This window comes from Harpia harpyja, chromosome 6 (assembly GCF_026419915.1).
Source record: "Harpia harpyja isolate bHarHar1 chromosome 6, bHarHar1 primary haplotype, whole genome shotgun sequence".
In the NCBI taxonomy this organism is placed as follows: Eukaryota; Metazoa; Chordata; class Aves; order Accipitriformes; family Accipitridae; genus Harpia; species Harpia harpyja.
Genome location: NC_068945.1, coordinates 4,179,872 through 4,193,316, shown reverse-complemented (window position 1 = coordinate 4,193,316; position 13,445 = coordinate 4,179,872). Strand labels below are relative to the sequence as shown.

At 40.3% G+C, this 13,445-nt stretch overlaps 1 protein-coding gene across 2 annotated transcripts in view; it reads left to right on the top strand.

Annotated features, from left to right (window-relative positions):
* LRP6 (LDL receptor related protein 6) overlaps positions 1-13,445 on the top strand; it is a 125,260-nt gene that overhangs the window by 71,949 nt on the left and 39,866 nt on the right. For both annotated transcript variants that reach the window (XM_052789669.1, XM_052789668.1), the window contains exons 6-7: positions 2,622-3,018; positions 3,533-3,704. In XM_052789669.1, coding sequence (XP_052645629.1) covers positions 2,622-3,018; positions 3,533-3,704 — 569 coding nt within the window. The remainder of the gene's footprint in view (positions 1-2,621; positions 3,019-3,532; positions 3,705-13,445) is intronic.

Here is a 13,445-nt window from a genome sequence, read left to right as displayed (position 1 = left end):
GTACAGCTGGTGTTTGCCACGAGCAAATTGTTTTGGTTTTGAGACCACCTTTTTTCCTTGACTGCTATCAAGGTGGTAATGGGATCAGGCCATGAATGTGCCCAGCTCTTGCATTTGCTGTTTTTGCTATTGTCAGGACAAACCTGAAGGCATTCAGAGTGATCTTTCCCTCAACCTGCCTTGAGGTGAAATGCTTCTCTTTTTCCTGAACAGATTGACTAGTGTCTAACTAAGCAGCTGAGGTGTCAGTTTACAAATGCGTGGGTAATAGCTCTGAAGTAAGCTTTAAACTTTTTATTGCTTGATTGGAGGGGTGGGGAGTTGTATTTGATTGGGGGCTGGAATGTTAGCCGAGCCCCCAGATAAAGACCGTGAAATTCTTAGCACAGGGATCCAGAGTGCAACATGGGTTAGCTGAAAGCCAGTCACTTCCCGATGCTGAATTAAAGCTTAGACACAGTGGGTTATTTGACTAAACAAAAGTGTTGCAACCCAAAAGCAGGATAGTGAAGCTGTTGAAATGGGTTGTCTTTGAGAAGAATTGGAAGGTCAATTGGTCAATTTTAAGGGTGAGTTTCAGCAAAGGCATGGTTGTACTCAACCCAGTCTTTCTGGGAACCTGGCATTGGTTCTTCAAAATGACTGTCAACTTCAGCTAGAGCACACAAATTATTTTAAAATTACGCCTTACGCTTTTTCTGTATATGGTAGACCATATATAGCTTTCTAACTGTTTAGAAATCTGAGGTTAGTGCATTTGCTCAACCTTAGTTTTACTAGATAATGCTAAAAAGGTATTATTTTTTGGGTTTTTTAATATTACTTTCATAGTTTTGTTTAAAAGGTAAGTTGGATAAACGACCGTGAAGTTGGTAAGAAAGTACTATGGATTTTTTTCTTACTTGAACCTAAATTATTGGGATTAGTTATGTATTAATACTTTATATGACCATAATGCAGCTGAATGCTTGGGTCTTGATGCTGAATTGTTTAATATACTTAGTAGCAACAAATACAGATGTACATATAGACTGCTGTGACAAGATTAGTTGCTTCTGTAATTATAAAAAAAAAAGAAAAATCTTACTAACATGCCTGTTTTCCATTTATTATGTCACATGCTTTACATTATTTTGAAGGATCCATAGAGATGTAATTACAGGTTCCTCATCCCTGTTACTAATTAATGCATAAGAGTTATTCACTAGAAGAACAATTAAGTAGTGTGTACATGTGTTTCTGAACACAAGGTGTTTTAGGACAGAGGATTCCAAAGCTGATCTTAATCCATTTTGGACTACCAATCAGGAACACTTGTAATAATATTCTCAACTTCAGTTGTTGAAAGGTGCTGTTTCTTGCAGCACTGTGAAGGAGTCTTAGATGTTTTTAATGTGTTAAACTTGCTGTAAATTAAGCAATGGCTGCTTTGGCATCTCTCCAAAGTTTGGCATGCAGTGAGGTTTCATCTAGCACCAACAATTACTGACTTTTTAAAAAAGAAATTTGGCATCAGACACCAAAATTCCTTTTTCATCAGCAACCTACTTGCTTTAGTTGTTGCTCTTTCAGTCATCTAGCCCTTATTTATACCTCTGTAACCCATGGACAGAATGTGGTGGCTTGGCGATGGCTCTTTTTCTCTGCGATGTTGATGCGTTTATTTTCCTAAACCTTCCCCACCCATCCCGCCCCTTGCCCTGCCCCGTCCTCACACCTACATCAGTCCATGCCAAACCCTTTTCCCTCACTATTTGAGGGGAGCCATTGCAACACACTTTCCCTGCATTGAGGATGCACACATTTTTCACCTTAGCTGAGGCTTCCATGAGGCCTGAGTTGCTCTTATTTTCCTTGAGACTCCAAACTGATAAGCCAATTTATTGGAATGGGGTGTGGTGGTTGTTTATCCTTAATTACTTTGAAATCTAGTGACATGGAATAGAAAATGAAATGAGAATGAATTAGGATAGACAATAAGTATATCTGTCATTGATCAGATGCCCAGCACGTGTACAATTAAACAGCTTGCGTTGCCCTATGCAAAAACATCATCTGCAGTGCAAGCTGCACATCTGATTCCTCCGATAGGAGTTTCTCAAAGGAGAAACTTAGTTGTGGCGTTCTGTTACATTCCCCCCCCCCCCCCCCTTCTAAGAGCGTTGTTGAAACACGCAGCTTGTTTGTCATGATTGTCCCCTATACCAACAATGGCAAACAGTCAGTAAATTATTTATATAATTAATTTTTCATCTAAGAGGCTGCAGGCCATCTGTTGATTTGCATAAAATAGCAGCATAGTCACTGCATATCTATTTCAGTACCTTTGGAGGGAATGATATGGATAGAAAACATGTCCAACATAATACATTTTGGACAAGGACATGACATGACCACTGAATTTTCTCTATAAACACATCTGACTTGTTCTGCAGAAGAATAACCTCACATTTTAAGCCTTTGAGTGGAATTATCTGCTGGTGCCCATCAGTTTGGTTAGGTCCTGTGAAATCAAGGTAGCTAGACTAGCTTGTACTAAATGGTACAGAATCAGGTTCACTATTTACAGGCTTAATGCACAGTGTTTGTAAGACGGTTGTGGTTTTGCCTTGTTCATGTAGGTGCCACTGAACTGCTGCTTCTAGCCCGCCGGACGGATTTGAGGCGAATTTCCTTAGACACCCCAGATTTTACAGACATTGTTTTGCCACTGGAGGACATACGTCATGCCATTGCCATTGACTTTGATCCTCTGGAAGGATACATCTATTGGACCGACGATGAAGTTAGGGCCATTCGCCGCTCGTTCATCGATGGGTCAGGTAGTCAGTTTGTTGTCACAGCACAGATCGCACATCCTGATGGCATTGCTGTGGACTGGGTTGCCCGAAATCTGTATTGGACTGACACTGGCACAGACCGTATTGAAGTTACAAGGCTTAATGGGACCATGAGAAAAATCTTAATATCAGAAGACCTGGAAGAGCCCAGAGCTATCGTGCTGGATCCCATGGTTGGGTGAGGAGCTGTTTGTGAGCTTTTTTTTTAAATGTTAGTCAGTAAAGAAGATGCCTCTGTCTACCTGTATGCAGATAATGGGATGCAATGATAAACTTCTGAGCCTTCAGAAAAAAAATACTGGGATTCTTAGAAAGTTAAGGCTTTGAGGCACAGGGACTACTGCTCTATTTTGACCACCTGGGTAGTCATCTTAATGTCTTTATGTTTTATTTTCCTGTTTAAAAATATTTTGAGGAACTGTTTGGATCTGTTTATTCTAGCTAATAGCACTGGTTATGTTGTCTTGCTGAGCAGACTGATACAGGAGTTTTGTGTAAAGGGACAGAGTGTTTACATGTCAATGCTTTCTGAATGGTTTAGGCACCCTTGCTTGGGTAAGGAAATACATTTGGCTTAGAAATGTCCTTTTCTGTGTGCAGTGTTGTTTTGGGGAACAACAGTCCAGAAGAAGCTATGTGAATATTGAAAGTTTGGATTTATAAGAGTTCTTAAGATTTTGTTTCCTTTGCAGTTACATGTACTGGACTGACTGGGGAGAAATCCCAAAGATCGAGAGGGCAGCGTTAGACGGCTCAGACAGAATTGTGCTGGTGAATACCTCGCTTGGCTGGCCAAATGGACTGGCATTGGATTATGCAGAAAGCAAAATATACTGGGGAGATGCCAAAACGGACAAAATAGAGGTTTGTAATTGCACCTGCGTTTTTAATTCCATAGAGTTACAGAATGTAGTTACTCTGCTTTTCTAGGTGTTCAAATTCTGATATAGCCCAAAAGGGCAGTGGGATAATAGTTGATTTGTGCTTTAAGAAACAATTCAGTTTCCTCTCTGTCTTTGGGCAAGTTATTCGCTATTCTTCCCTGATTTTTCTGTGTGTAAAATGGAAATGATATCCATGTAGTAGATCCCTCTTTTTAAGAATGCATGACAAGGATTTGTTAAATAAGTCAGTTCTTCGGTCATCAGGAAAAAAAGCTTTTTACTGGGAGTGATGTTTGTAGGTTAAAAAATTTATCTTTCATTCTCTGCACTGCTCAGATGCTAGTAGAACATATTTTAAAGAAATAAATCTCATTTCACATATAATTGTTTGTACTCCCACAAATCCTCTGTAGTTTGCATCTCCCTTGTTTTATTAGGGTTCCAGTGAGGGGATAGATTTTTCTTTCTTTCTGGTATGTTCTGCTGAAACTTTTAATAGGGGTGTGGAGAAGTGCCATTTTTCTTCTCTCCCGCATTGAAAATCTTGTGTTTATTTTGTTACATAACATTTATGGAACAAACTTGACATTTATTATCTCTCAGTCTTTGAGAAAATAGTATTGTTCAGTATTTGTTCAGTTTATTATCAAAAGGCAGAAGTTTATCTAGAAGCAGAAGACTTGGCTACTACCTGGTGCACAGTAGCACCATCTACCTTTGCTATAACCTGGTAGATTTACCTTTCTTTTGATGAATTATAGCTTTCCTTAGTGATTCCTTACCATTGCAAATAATTTTCAGCACTTATCATATTAGGTACAGTATCTTCTCTAGCCTTATGAAATTGTTTTATTTATTTATAACTTCAAATAAGTCAACGTGAACTTATAGTATTGCGCTGGAAGGTCACATAACTGTTTGTTCTCCTTCAGAGTCAAAGTAACTCCAGTCCTGCAAGGTGAGTTGCTTTGAAACACTCCTTGGGAGAGCCTGAGGGAGCACAGGTTTTCTTTGTCCTGAAAACAAGATTTATAGTCTGTAATTCACCTAACTTTATACCAGCTCTGAGAGAAGAGGGGAAAAAGTCTTAGCTATGCTTAGAGATTTATTTATAACAGATTGAGCACTTTAGCCCTGATACTGTCTTGGACTGGAATGTATTTTGCAAAAGGAAAGTTAGGCATTCTCCACTCTCGTGCTTGCCAAAACTTTGAGATTTCTTCATGCACCTCAGTCTTACTCAGACCACCGTTCCATATTCATTAATAATGTTTCTGTTTAGTGTTGGATCATTCTGGTAGAAATTTTCATCTAGATCAGGCATGAGCTCACTGCTGCAATTCTGTCAAACCGGCTAGAACACATGATATAGTGTTTATGCCAACATTACAATGTCTGTGGCAGGACAGAAGATATCTGATCTGGCACAAAGTCTGCTGGGACAATTTCCATTTCATTGTTTTTAAACCAATGTGAGCCAGCAGAATGAGTTTGTTCCAGGTTGTCATGTAACATCTATGCAGGGCATCAGAGAAGATTTATCATCTTAAGGTTTCAGAATTACTAGGGTTTTTTTTTCCTATGAGGCAAGTATTAGAGTTATGATTTTACTGCTGCTTCTTTTTATAAAAAGTTAAAATTTGTTAACTCTTATTAGCGTGCAGAAAATCTTGAAAAAGCCTAGCTAAAACCTTTAAAGCAACAGAGAAGAAATTCTCCCACAGTTTTTCTTTGGTGTTTTTGGATTTTAGTTTTGTTTGAGGGTTTGGGTTTGTTTGGGTTTTTTTTATTGCAGAAGGTGTTAATTGGGGGTATGTGACAGAGATCTGTTAAAATCAAGAAAATTATGTATAAGGTGTCCAGAACTTAAACACACACACACCTTTTTTGATAGAAGAAATTGGCATTCATAAATAATACTGGCAGGTGATGGGTGCAGAACAAAGAAAAGCAGATGGTTCTTCAAACAGCGTGTGGTAAGTTGTGGAAATTGTTGTGGATGTTAAAAGCTTACATGTGTTACTGGGAAGACTGGGTAAGTCTGTGAAAGGGAATTCCACTGCCATTTACTAGAAAATGGAATTGCCTTCTGAACCGCAAATCGCTGAACTGTAAATTGCTGTAGAATGAATCTTCTTGAAAAGTTTCAGTACATATTTGCTTTATTATGCTATTCTGTAAGTGTAAGTTTTGATTATTTTCTGAAACAGGATACTGGGGTGGGTGGACCTTTGCATTGAACCCATACAGCCTCTTTCTTTTCCTGTGTTGAGACTATTCTATTCCTCGAAGGTTTGGGGAGTCTTTCTTCTGTTAGCTTGTTGCGTTAGCTTTAGGAAAAACTTCATGTTCTTCCTTAGATGTAATATTGCTGCTTGCTAACTGCACTTCAGAGGGGCAGAAATGGGTTGAAAATCGATGACCTTTGATAGTGATAGATCAGTGTCCGAGTTCAGTACAGCTTCTGTAATTAATAAAGCATGGAAAGGCTCTATAGGATGAAGAGGGTGTGTTCATCCAAGAGAATGGTTCAGTCTAAAGTAGATTTCCCCCCTGCCTCCAATGTGCTAAGTAATGCAAATGTAGTGGTGAGTTTCTTTACTGATGAATCTTAGTGAATCTTGTGTGGCCTCTCTGTAATATTTTATGAGAGATTGACTTTGTTACAGTAGGCTACAGAAATCTCAGGCTGCAATGACGCTATCTAAATCTATGATAGCTAAAATATTACTAACATTTCAAGTCTTACCATTTCCTCCCACTGCCTTTCTTTCCTATGGCAACCATGAATCCTGAGGAGATTTGTAACACTTTCCCTGCCTTTCCCATCCATTTTTTGTATCGGTTTAGTAGAAGATGCTTTGACCTTCAGTAAATGTTTTAAACTTACCTTTGGAGAAAGGACACTGGAGGTGGCGCAACAAAGAGGATATTTGTGACAGGGTCAAAAGACGAAACTTCGAGTTGGACATCAGAATATATGCCTGGTCCCTGCTTTGCTTGTATGTGTTTGTGTATATTTGGGAGGAGGGGTAAAAGCAGGAGAAAAATGTTTGTGTATTTGCACTTCATTGCCTTTTAAATAGTTTTTCATACATTATTTTACATATATTGTGCCTTTTTTTTCCTAGTATGTGGAATTCCTCAGGACCATTATTTAATTGCAGCACTACCAAAATTAGTGTTCCTTGTAAGCTATGTTTCTCGTTTGTTTACGCTACATATGAGCTTTTATTATTTATTTTTTACACACTGATTCATGCTATGCTGTTCTGGAGCCCCCAGACGATAATAAAGCATCAGCAGGGGTTAATGGAGACTGGTAGGGGGTACAGCAGGGAGCTTTTGTTCCCATTTTATCTGGCAGCCTGCAGCAGGCAGAAGCAGGCTGTGGCTCAACAGCTTCGTCATTTATCTCGGTCAGGTTTCACTGCTGATAAACTTCTATTGAAATGGATGGCTGCTATTGTGCTTACCAGTAGGGAAGATTTCTCATTGACTTGCTACAGGTTTAAAGCATTTTCCTGCCGTGCTATGAGGTTAAAAATGTATGATCTGCTCTGTTGAATTGGTCTTATGTTTTCCTGCTCAAGTGAATATTTGTCTTCTGAGCACGTATGCTACCTGTTTTAAGGCATAGGTTGGATTTAAAATGGTCAGCAAAGCTTGTATTGATAAAGCAATTATAAATGGCTGCGTGCATGTGTGGCTGTGTGCGTTAAGAGGAAATAATGATGATATGGCTGATTTCTCACAGTTTTTCAGTCTTTGCTTCATTTTTCTTTATTCATCTTCTATCCTATTCTCCATTCTCAGAGCCAGAGATGACACCCACTTACACCTACTAGTGGTGAGTTTAAAAAAAGGAGACTCTGCCTCCTCTACAGATCTGACCATTATCTCGTCATTTTTGAGTGCAGCTCTAACTTGAAGTGTTTCTGCATTCCCAAATCTATTAGCTGTGCCTGGCATTACTGTCTCTAATCCTCATGATTAATATGAAAAGTCTTATATCCTGCTGTTTTTCAGCGTAAGTACACACAAGTCTTCAGAACCCAGCCTTGTCGGACAACAGAAAGCGGATGCTGCTAAGACTTTTTTGAGCACAAAAATCTTGAACAGAGAGGACCTTTTTGTCTTTGACCCAGGAGCTAATAGCTTGGCATCTAGAGAATGCTCTAATTCATATTCTAATCCTGAAATTGCAGGGCTACATTTTCCTCCGATGACAACTCCCTCAATTTTACCACCACCCTAATAAGGAAATTTTGTTTTCTAAGCATTCACCATTTATTTTCTGGCTGGGAAATTTTGTCTCATAGCATTAGTCTTTGTACTGTGAAATGCTGATGACTTGTAAGCCTGATTACTGATCCTACCCCATCCACCCTACTTTGAAACAGAGGTATGAAAATTGAGAAGCAGAAACCATTGAATTCCTAGCTGTTGAACACAGCTGCTTTTGTGTACTTGCATTAAGCTTTTGCAGGTATGAGAAGTAAGGTAGTTGAAACAAATACTTGAAGTTGTTTTGCTGTTTAATTTTCCCCACAATTCTTTGTCCATCTGGTTTGGAGAGTTGTGGTGCTTGGGAACTTCATCCAGCAAAGAACTGCAAGTATGTGCTGCAGAGGGTAGGGGCAGATCCCTCTGCTCCGTCCCAGTTTCCGAAATTTAAAGGTTACTTTGTCTGGGAATTTCCAGCTATTTCTTAATGCCCACTAGGCCTCCATTAACAAAAATAAGAGATTTTTAAAATGAGTAGTAGAGTAAGGGCTTATTTAAAAAACAAACAAACAAAAAAGTAGTTTATACTTTGTATAATTTCTGTTTGGGAGGTTTGTTTTGAACTTCTGAGTGAACTTAGGGAAGAATTAAATTTGATATGTAGACCAAGACAGGAAAACTACATTACAAAGCAAATGAATGACAGCCACAGACCACATATTAGTAAGGTCTCCTGACTGTCAAAGAACTGAATACAAGAATTTGAGTGGCCTCTTATCTGTGGACCCCAAATGGTGAGCCAGGACCTCCTGACATTGTAAGCTTGTTATTATTCAAAAAAACCCAAACAGTTAAATTCCTTTTTTGCTTTGGCTTTTGAGTGTGGTGCTACAGAATTGTCACTTAAGCATGTACCTTCTGCAGATGTTCACAGTGTTTTAATGTAAAAGTAAAAAAGAAGAAACACATTTAAAACACCCATGCCAGTTTTAATTCAGGAACATTAAAATTCAACTTGTTATTGCTTTTGATAAATTGAGAGTATCTAAATAAAACTGAAATGTGAAGAGTTTGATTATTGAGATGCCCATTACAAATCACTTTTGCTGACAGGTTCTCAGAGAAGTCCTGAGGGATCTGCTATCAACAGGCTGTCATGCTTACTGGAACAGGGAGGGGTTCCCAGTACCTCGCAAAAGAAAGAGGATACTGAGGGAAGGTTTTGGGTAGATAAAGCCAGAACTCTTGTCCAAGAGTAACCTGACTCTGTGATCTGCATACCAAGCATGGTATTTTTCGAAGATGTGAAATGACTGCCCTAAAAATTATATGATATTACAGAAGACTTTGACATTCGGTTTTGAAACAGTTCTTGTGTCATAGATCTGCATTTCTCCTTGAAATCTGTGGGTGGTTTTCATTTAATGCGATGTAGATACCTTCAGCTCAGTAAGTTGCCTTATGTTGCCTTTGAAGAAAACGTTAGAAATCAGCACTTCTGCAGTGTGCCTTGCTTTACCCTAAAGTAAACGTTTAGAATAGATTGGATGAGTCTTATTCTAAAAGCACCTATTCTTTTCTGTTAACTCTAAGGAGAGCCTGGAATGGCCATGTCAGAGGCAGATGCCCGCACTTGAGACACGTTGGAGCAGAAAGTTCCGCTGCCTTCTATAACCTTTTTGCACTTTATCGTTAATAGTAAAAGTTTACCTTTCTCAGACTTGGTTGTTGCTTAGATCTGTGCTGCTTGACTGAGACTTTCCACGTTGGAAATTCAGAGATGTTTCTTACAAGCTTTGCTAACAGATGAGCAGTCCCGTTTTGTAATGATAGCACTCTGAACTTCATGGCTTTCAATGGCCCAGCATGGAGCTGGTTGAAGTACAACATTTGGATCCCACCAATGTGTCATACGTGCCTCCTAGATTTTTCCCACTGGAGTTAGGAAATTGTATTTTAGTTTATGCTGTTCTCTCATCTAGAAAGTAACAAGCCTCTACTGGCAGTCAGTATCAGTTACCTGAGGGAAAACACAAAAACCCCTCAAACTAAAACAACTAGAGCCATCATCTGACCTCACTGAGTCTGACATACTTAAAATAGTATTTAAAGGCAAGCTGGGGAGCAATGTGAAGAGATATTGAGCTACCTTCTGCAGTTCTGATTCAGCCGAGTGCTGTTTGTCGGTCTGCTATTATCCCTTACTCTTCAATATTCTAGCTTTTTTTTTTCTTCTCCCAAGCTTAGCTGCATTACTGTATGTATTGAGTTTGCGTGGCAAGGTTTTGGTAGCGGGTGGAGGGGAGGGCTACAGGGATGGCTTCTGAAGAGAAACTGCTAGAAGCTTCCCCCATGTCCGACAGAGCCCATGCCAGCCGGCTCCAGGATGGACCCGCTGCTGGCCAAGGCCGAGCCCATCAGCAACGGTGGTAAGGCCTCTGGGATAACAGATTTAAGGGGAAAAAATGTTGCTGTGGGACAGCAACTACAGCCGGAGTGAGGAGTGAGAATGTGAGAGAAACAACCCTGCAGACCCCCAGGTCAGTGAAGAAGGAGGGGGAGGAGATGCTCCAGGCGCCGGAGCAGAGATTCCCCTGCAGCCCGTGGGGAAGACCGTGGTGAGGCAGGCTGTCCCCCTGCAGCCTGGGGAGGTCCACAGTGGGGCAGATATCCACCTGCAGCCCATGGAGGACCCCACGCCAGAGCAGGGGGATGCCCGAAGGAGGCTGTGACCCCATGGGAAGCCCACGCTGGAGCAGGCTCCTGGCAGGACCTGTGGCCCCGTGGAGAGGGGAGCCCACGCTGGAGCAGGTTTTCCGGCAGGACTTGTGACCCCGCGGGGGACCCAGGCTGGAGCAGTCTGTGCCTGAAGGACTGCAGCCCGTGGGAGGGACCCACACTGGAGAAGTTTGTGGAGGACTGTCTCCCGTGGGAGGGACCCCACGCTGGAGCAGGGGAAGAGTGTTGAGGAGTCTTCCCCCTGAGGAGGAGGGAGCAGCAGAGACAATGTGTGATGAACTGCCCGCAACCCCCTTTCCCCATCCCCCTGTGCTGCTGGCAGGGAGGAGGTGGAGAAAACTGGGAGTGGAGTTGAGCCCAGGAAGGAGGGAGGGGTGGGGGGAAGGTGTTTTTAAGATTTGGTTTTATTTCTCATTAGCCTACTCTGGCCGATTGGTAATATATTAAATTAATTTTCCCCAAGTCAAGTCTGTTTTGCCCATGAGGGTAATTAGTGAGTTATCTCTCCCTGTATTTATCTTGACTCATGATCCTTTTGCTTTATTTTCTCTCCCCTGTCCAGCTGAGGAGGGGAGTGATAGAGTGGCTTTGAAGGGCACCTGGTGTCCAGCCGGGGTCAACCCACCATACCATACAAAAAAGATTGTACTGACCTTGGACCTGGGCTTCTGCAGAAGCATTCATGTGACCTTGTGATCTCTCTCAATAATTATTCAGCTTGCTTCACACAGGCTTTTTATTTTGCTCTGAGATTTTGTAGACCTAGCCTAAACTTTTTTTCTGATACCATTCATGATGTTGTAACTTTGCAAAGGTCTGTGAGAAAAGGATTATAAGGATGTTAATAACTTTTATTAGGCAGTTAAATACATATGGTGGAAAAACAAGCTTTTGGATATGCAGAGACCCTTGGAATTGAAGTGATTTAATGAAGGGAGGAGTTGAATCAACTTAATAGCTTACTGCCACCAAAAGTGGAAAGTATCCCAGAGCCCTCCCTCAGCTTTGCATTGGCCAAGTCACTCATTGGGCTGTTCCCTGAACCACTTGGACTTGCCAAAACAGCAGAAAACTCTCCACGTTTTTTCCCTCTGCAAAAAAATTTGATTATAGTTGTGTATGGAGGAGTCTGGAAAGCACAAAGTTAGGTATAGAGCAAATTAAAAATAAGAAGTTCCTGGAGCAAGGTACTGAAAGGAAGTATCCTGGGAGGGAAGAGGAGAGAACAGAGGCCTTTGCCCATGTGCAAGAGCATTAGAAGTTGTGTTGCCGAACTTAATCTTGTAAAACTGTCCCCCAAACCACTGTGATGGTTCAGGTTGGTCTTGTCTAGTCATCTTTGCTTCCTGTGAAGCGTGTGTACAGTTGCTCATAGGACTTAGTTGACAAATGATAAGTTGCAAATGATAGTAATTAGCTTTCTTTGTACCCCTATAGCCTATGCCCAAGTAACAGAACACCCTCTGACTGTTGCCATTGCACCCTATGTATTCACGTACCAAAATTAATTTCCATAGCCAAGCATCTTTATTCACCTGTTTTACCACTGAATCTTCTCACATGAGCCTCTTTCTTTCCTGTGAAAACCTCTCTTCTCATCCTGTTCGTCATTTCAGCTCAATTTTTTTGTCTTGGCCTGTTCTTTACAAATTCAGGGCTTTTTGTATTGTATGAGATTGCCTAGGAGATGTCATATTTGATTGTCACAATGGTTATAAACTCCTTTCCCTGCCTGCTTGTCACTTCACCTGACTTGAGCTGTTTCATTGAAAACCCAACCAATTGTTTCTAAAATATAATTCCATCATTGAGAAAACAATTCTGCTGTTGGCATTGATTGATCAGTGAGCTGGGAAAGTTGTCCTATTGTGAAAGAAATGAGCTTGTAACAGTGTCTGTAGCATGATAGAAAGGGCTATTTATGAAGTTAATCTCTATTCTGTTTTTACATATTTATCTTCACTGCAGTCCTATTAGGAATATTATCCATGCTCAGGAAAAATATATTTTGAATTCTTTGGAAAAATTATTAGAGCTCAGAAGGAAATTGAGGGTGCTGGGGAACTGTTAAATTAGAAATTGGTAATGGCTATTATAAAACAATTAACAGTAAGAAATTGTGGAGTTGGCTGGAAGCATTTGGTTTCTGAAGCAAATATAAAGGGTTCCAGGTATCCCTTCTACTGATTTCTCAGAATTTCACTGCAGTGAAGAGATGACTTCCCATTTCATATCTAAAACATTCCTTAACGTTTTGGAATTGAAGGAAAATGCTGTTAACAGTAAGTTAATGACACTGACAGAATAATTTCCTCAAGCTGAGTTTAAAGTTTCAGTTGCTCAGTCAAAGAGAATATAGGTGATCAGGACTTTTCTTTCTTAGAGGGGAAGACTAATAAAACTGGAAATTTAGACAAGGTGTCCCTTTTTTCCTCTCTTAGACCTGCTGTTTTATAGTAGATACATGTGTTAATTGTATGATATTACTGCAGCCATAACAGTAAAATCATTCTGGTCTGTTCTGTTTATGTTGCTTAAAGAAGCAAGTTGGGAATACATAGTTCTCAAACCCAGTCTGAAAAAATGCTGATGTAATGTTCAGAAGGCATTCGAGCTATCTTTTATTTTTAAGAGAGATGCTGCCCCAGTTTTCTTTTTTCCTTAACCAAATAAATTTAATGAGTTAATGTTGTTTTTCACTTTTCTGATATAGTAAGATTCATGTACATTTAGGTCGAAGATGAACAGTCATATA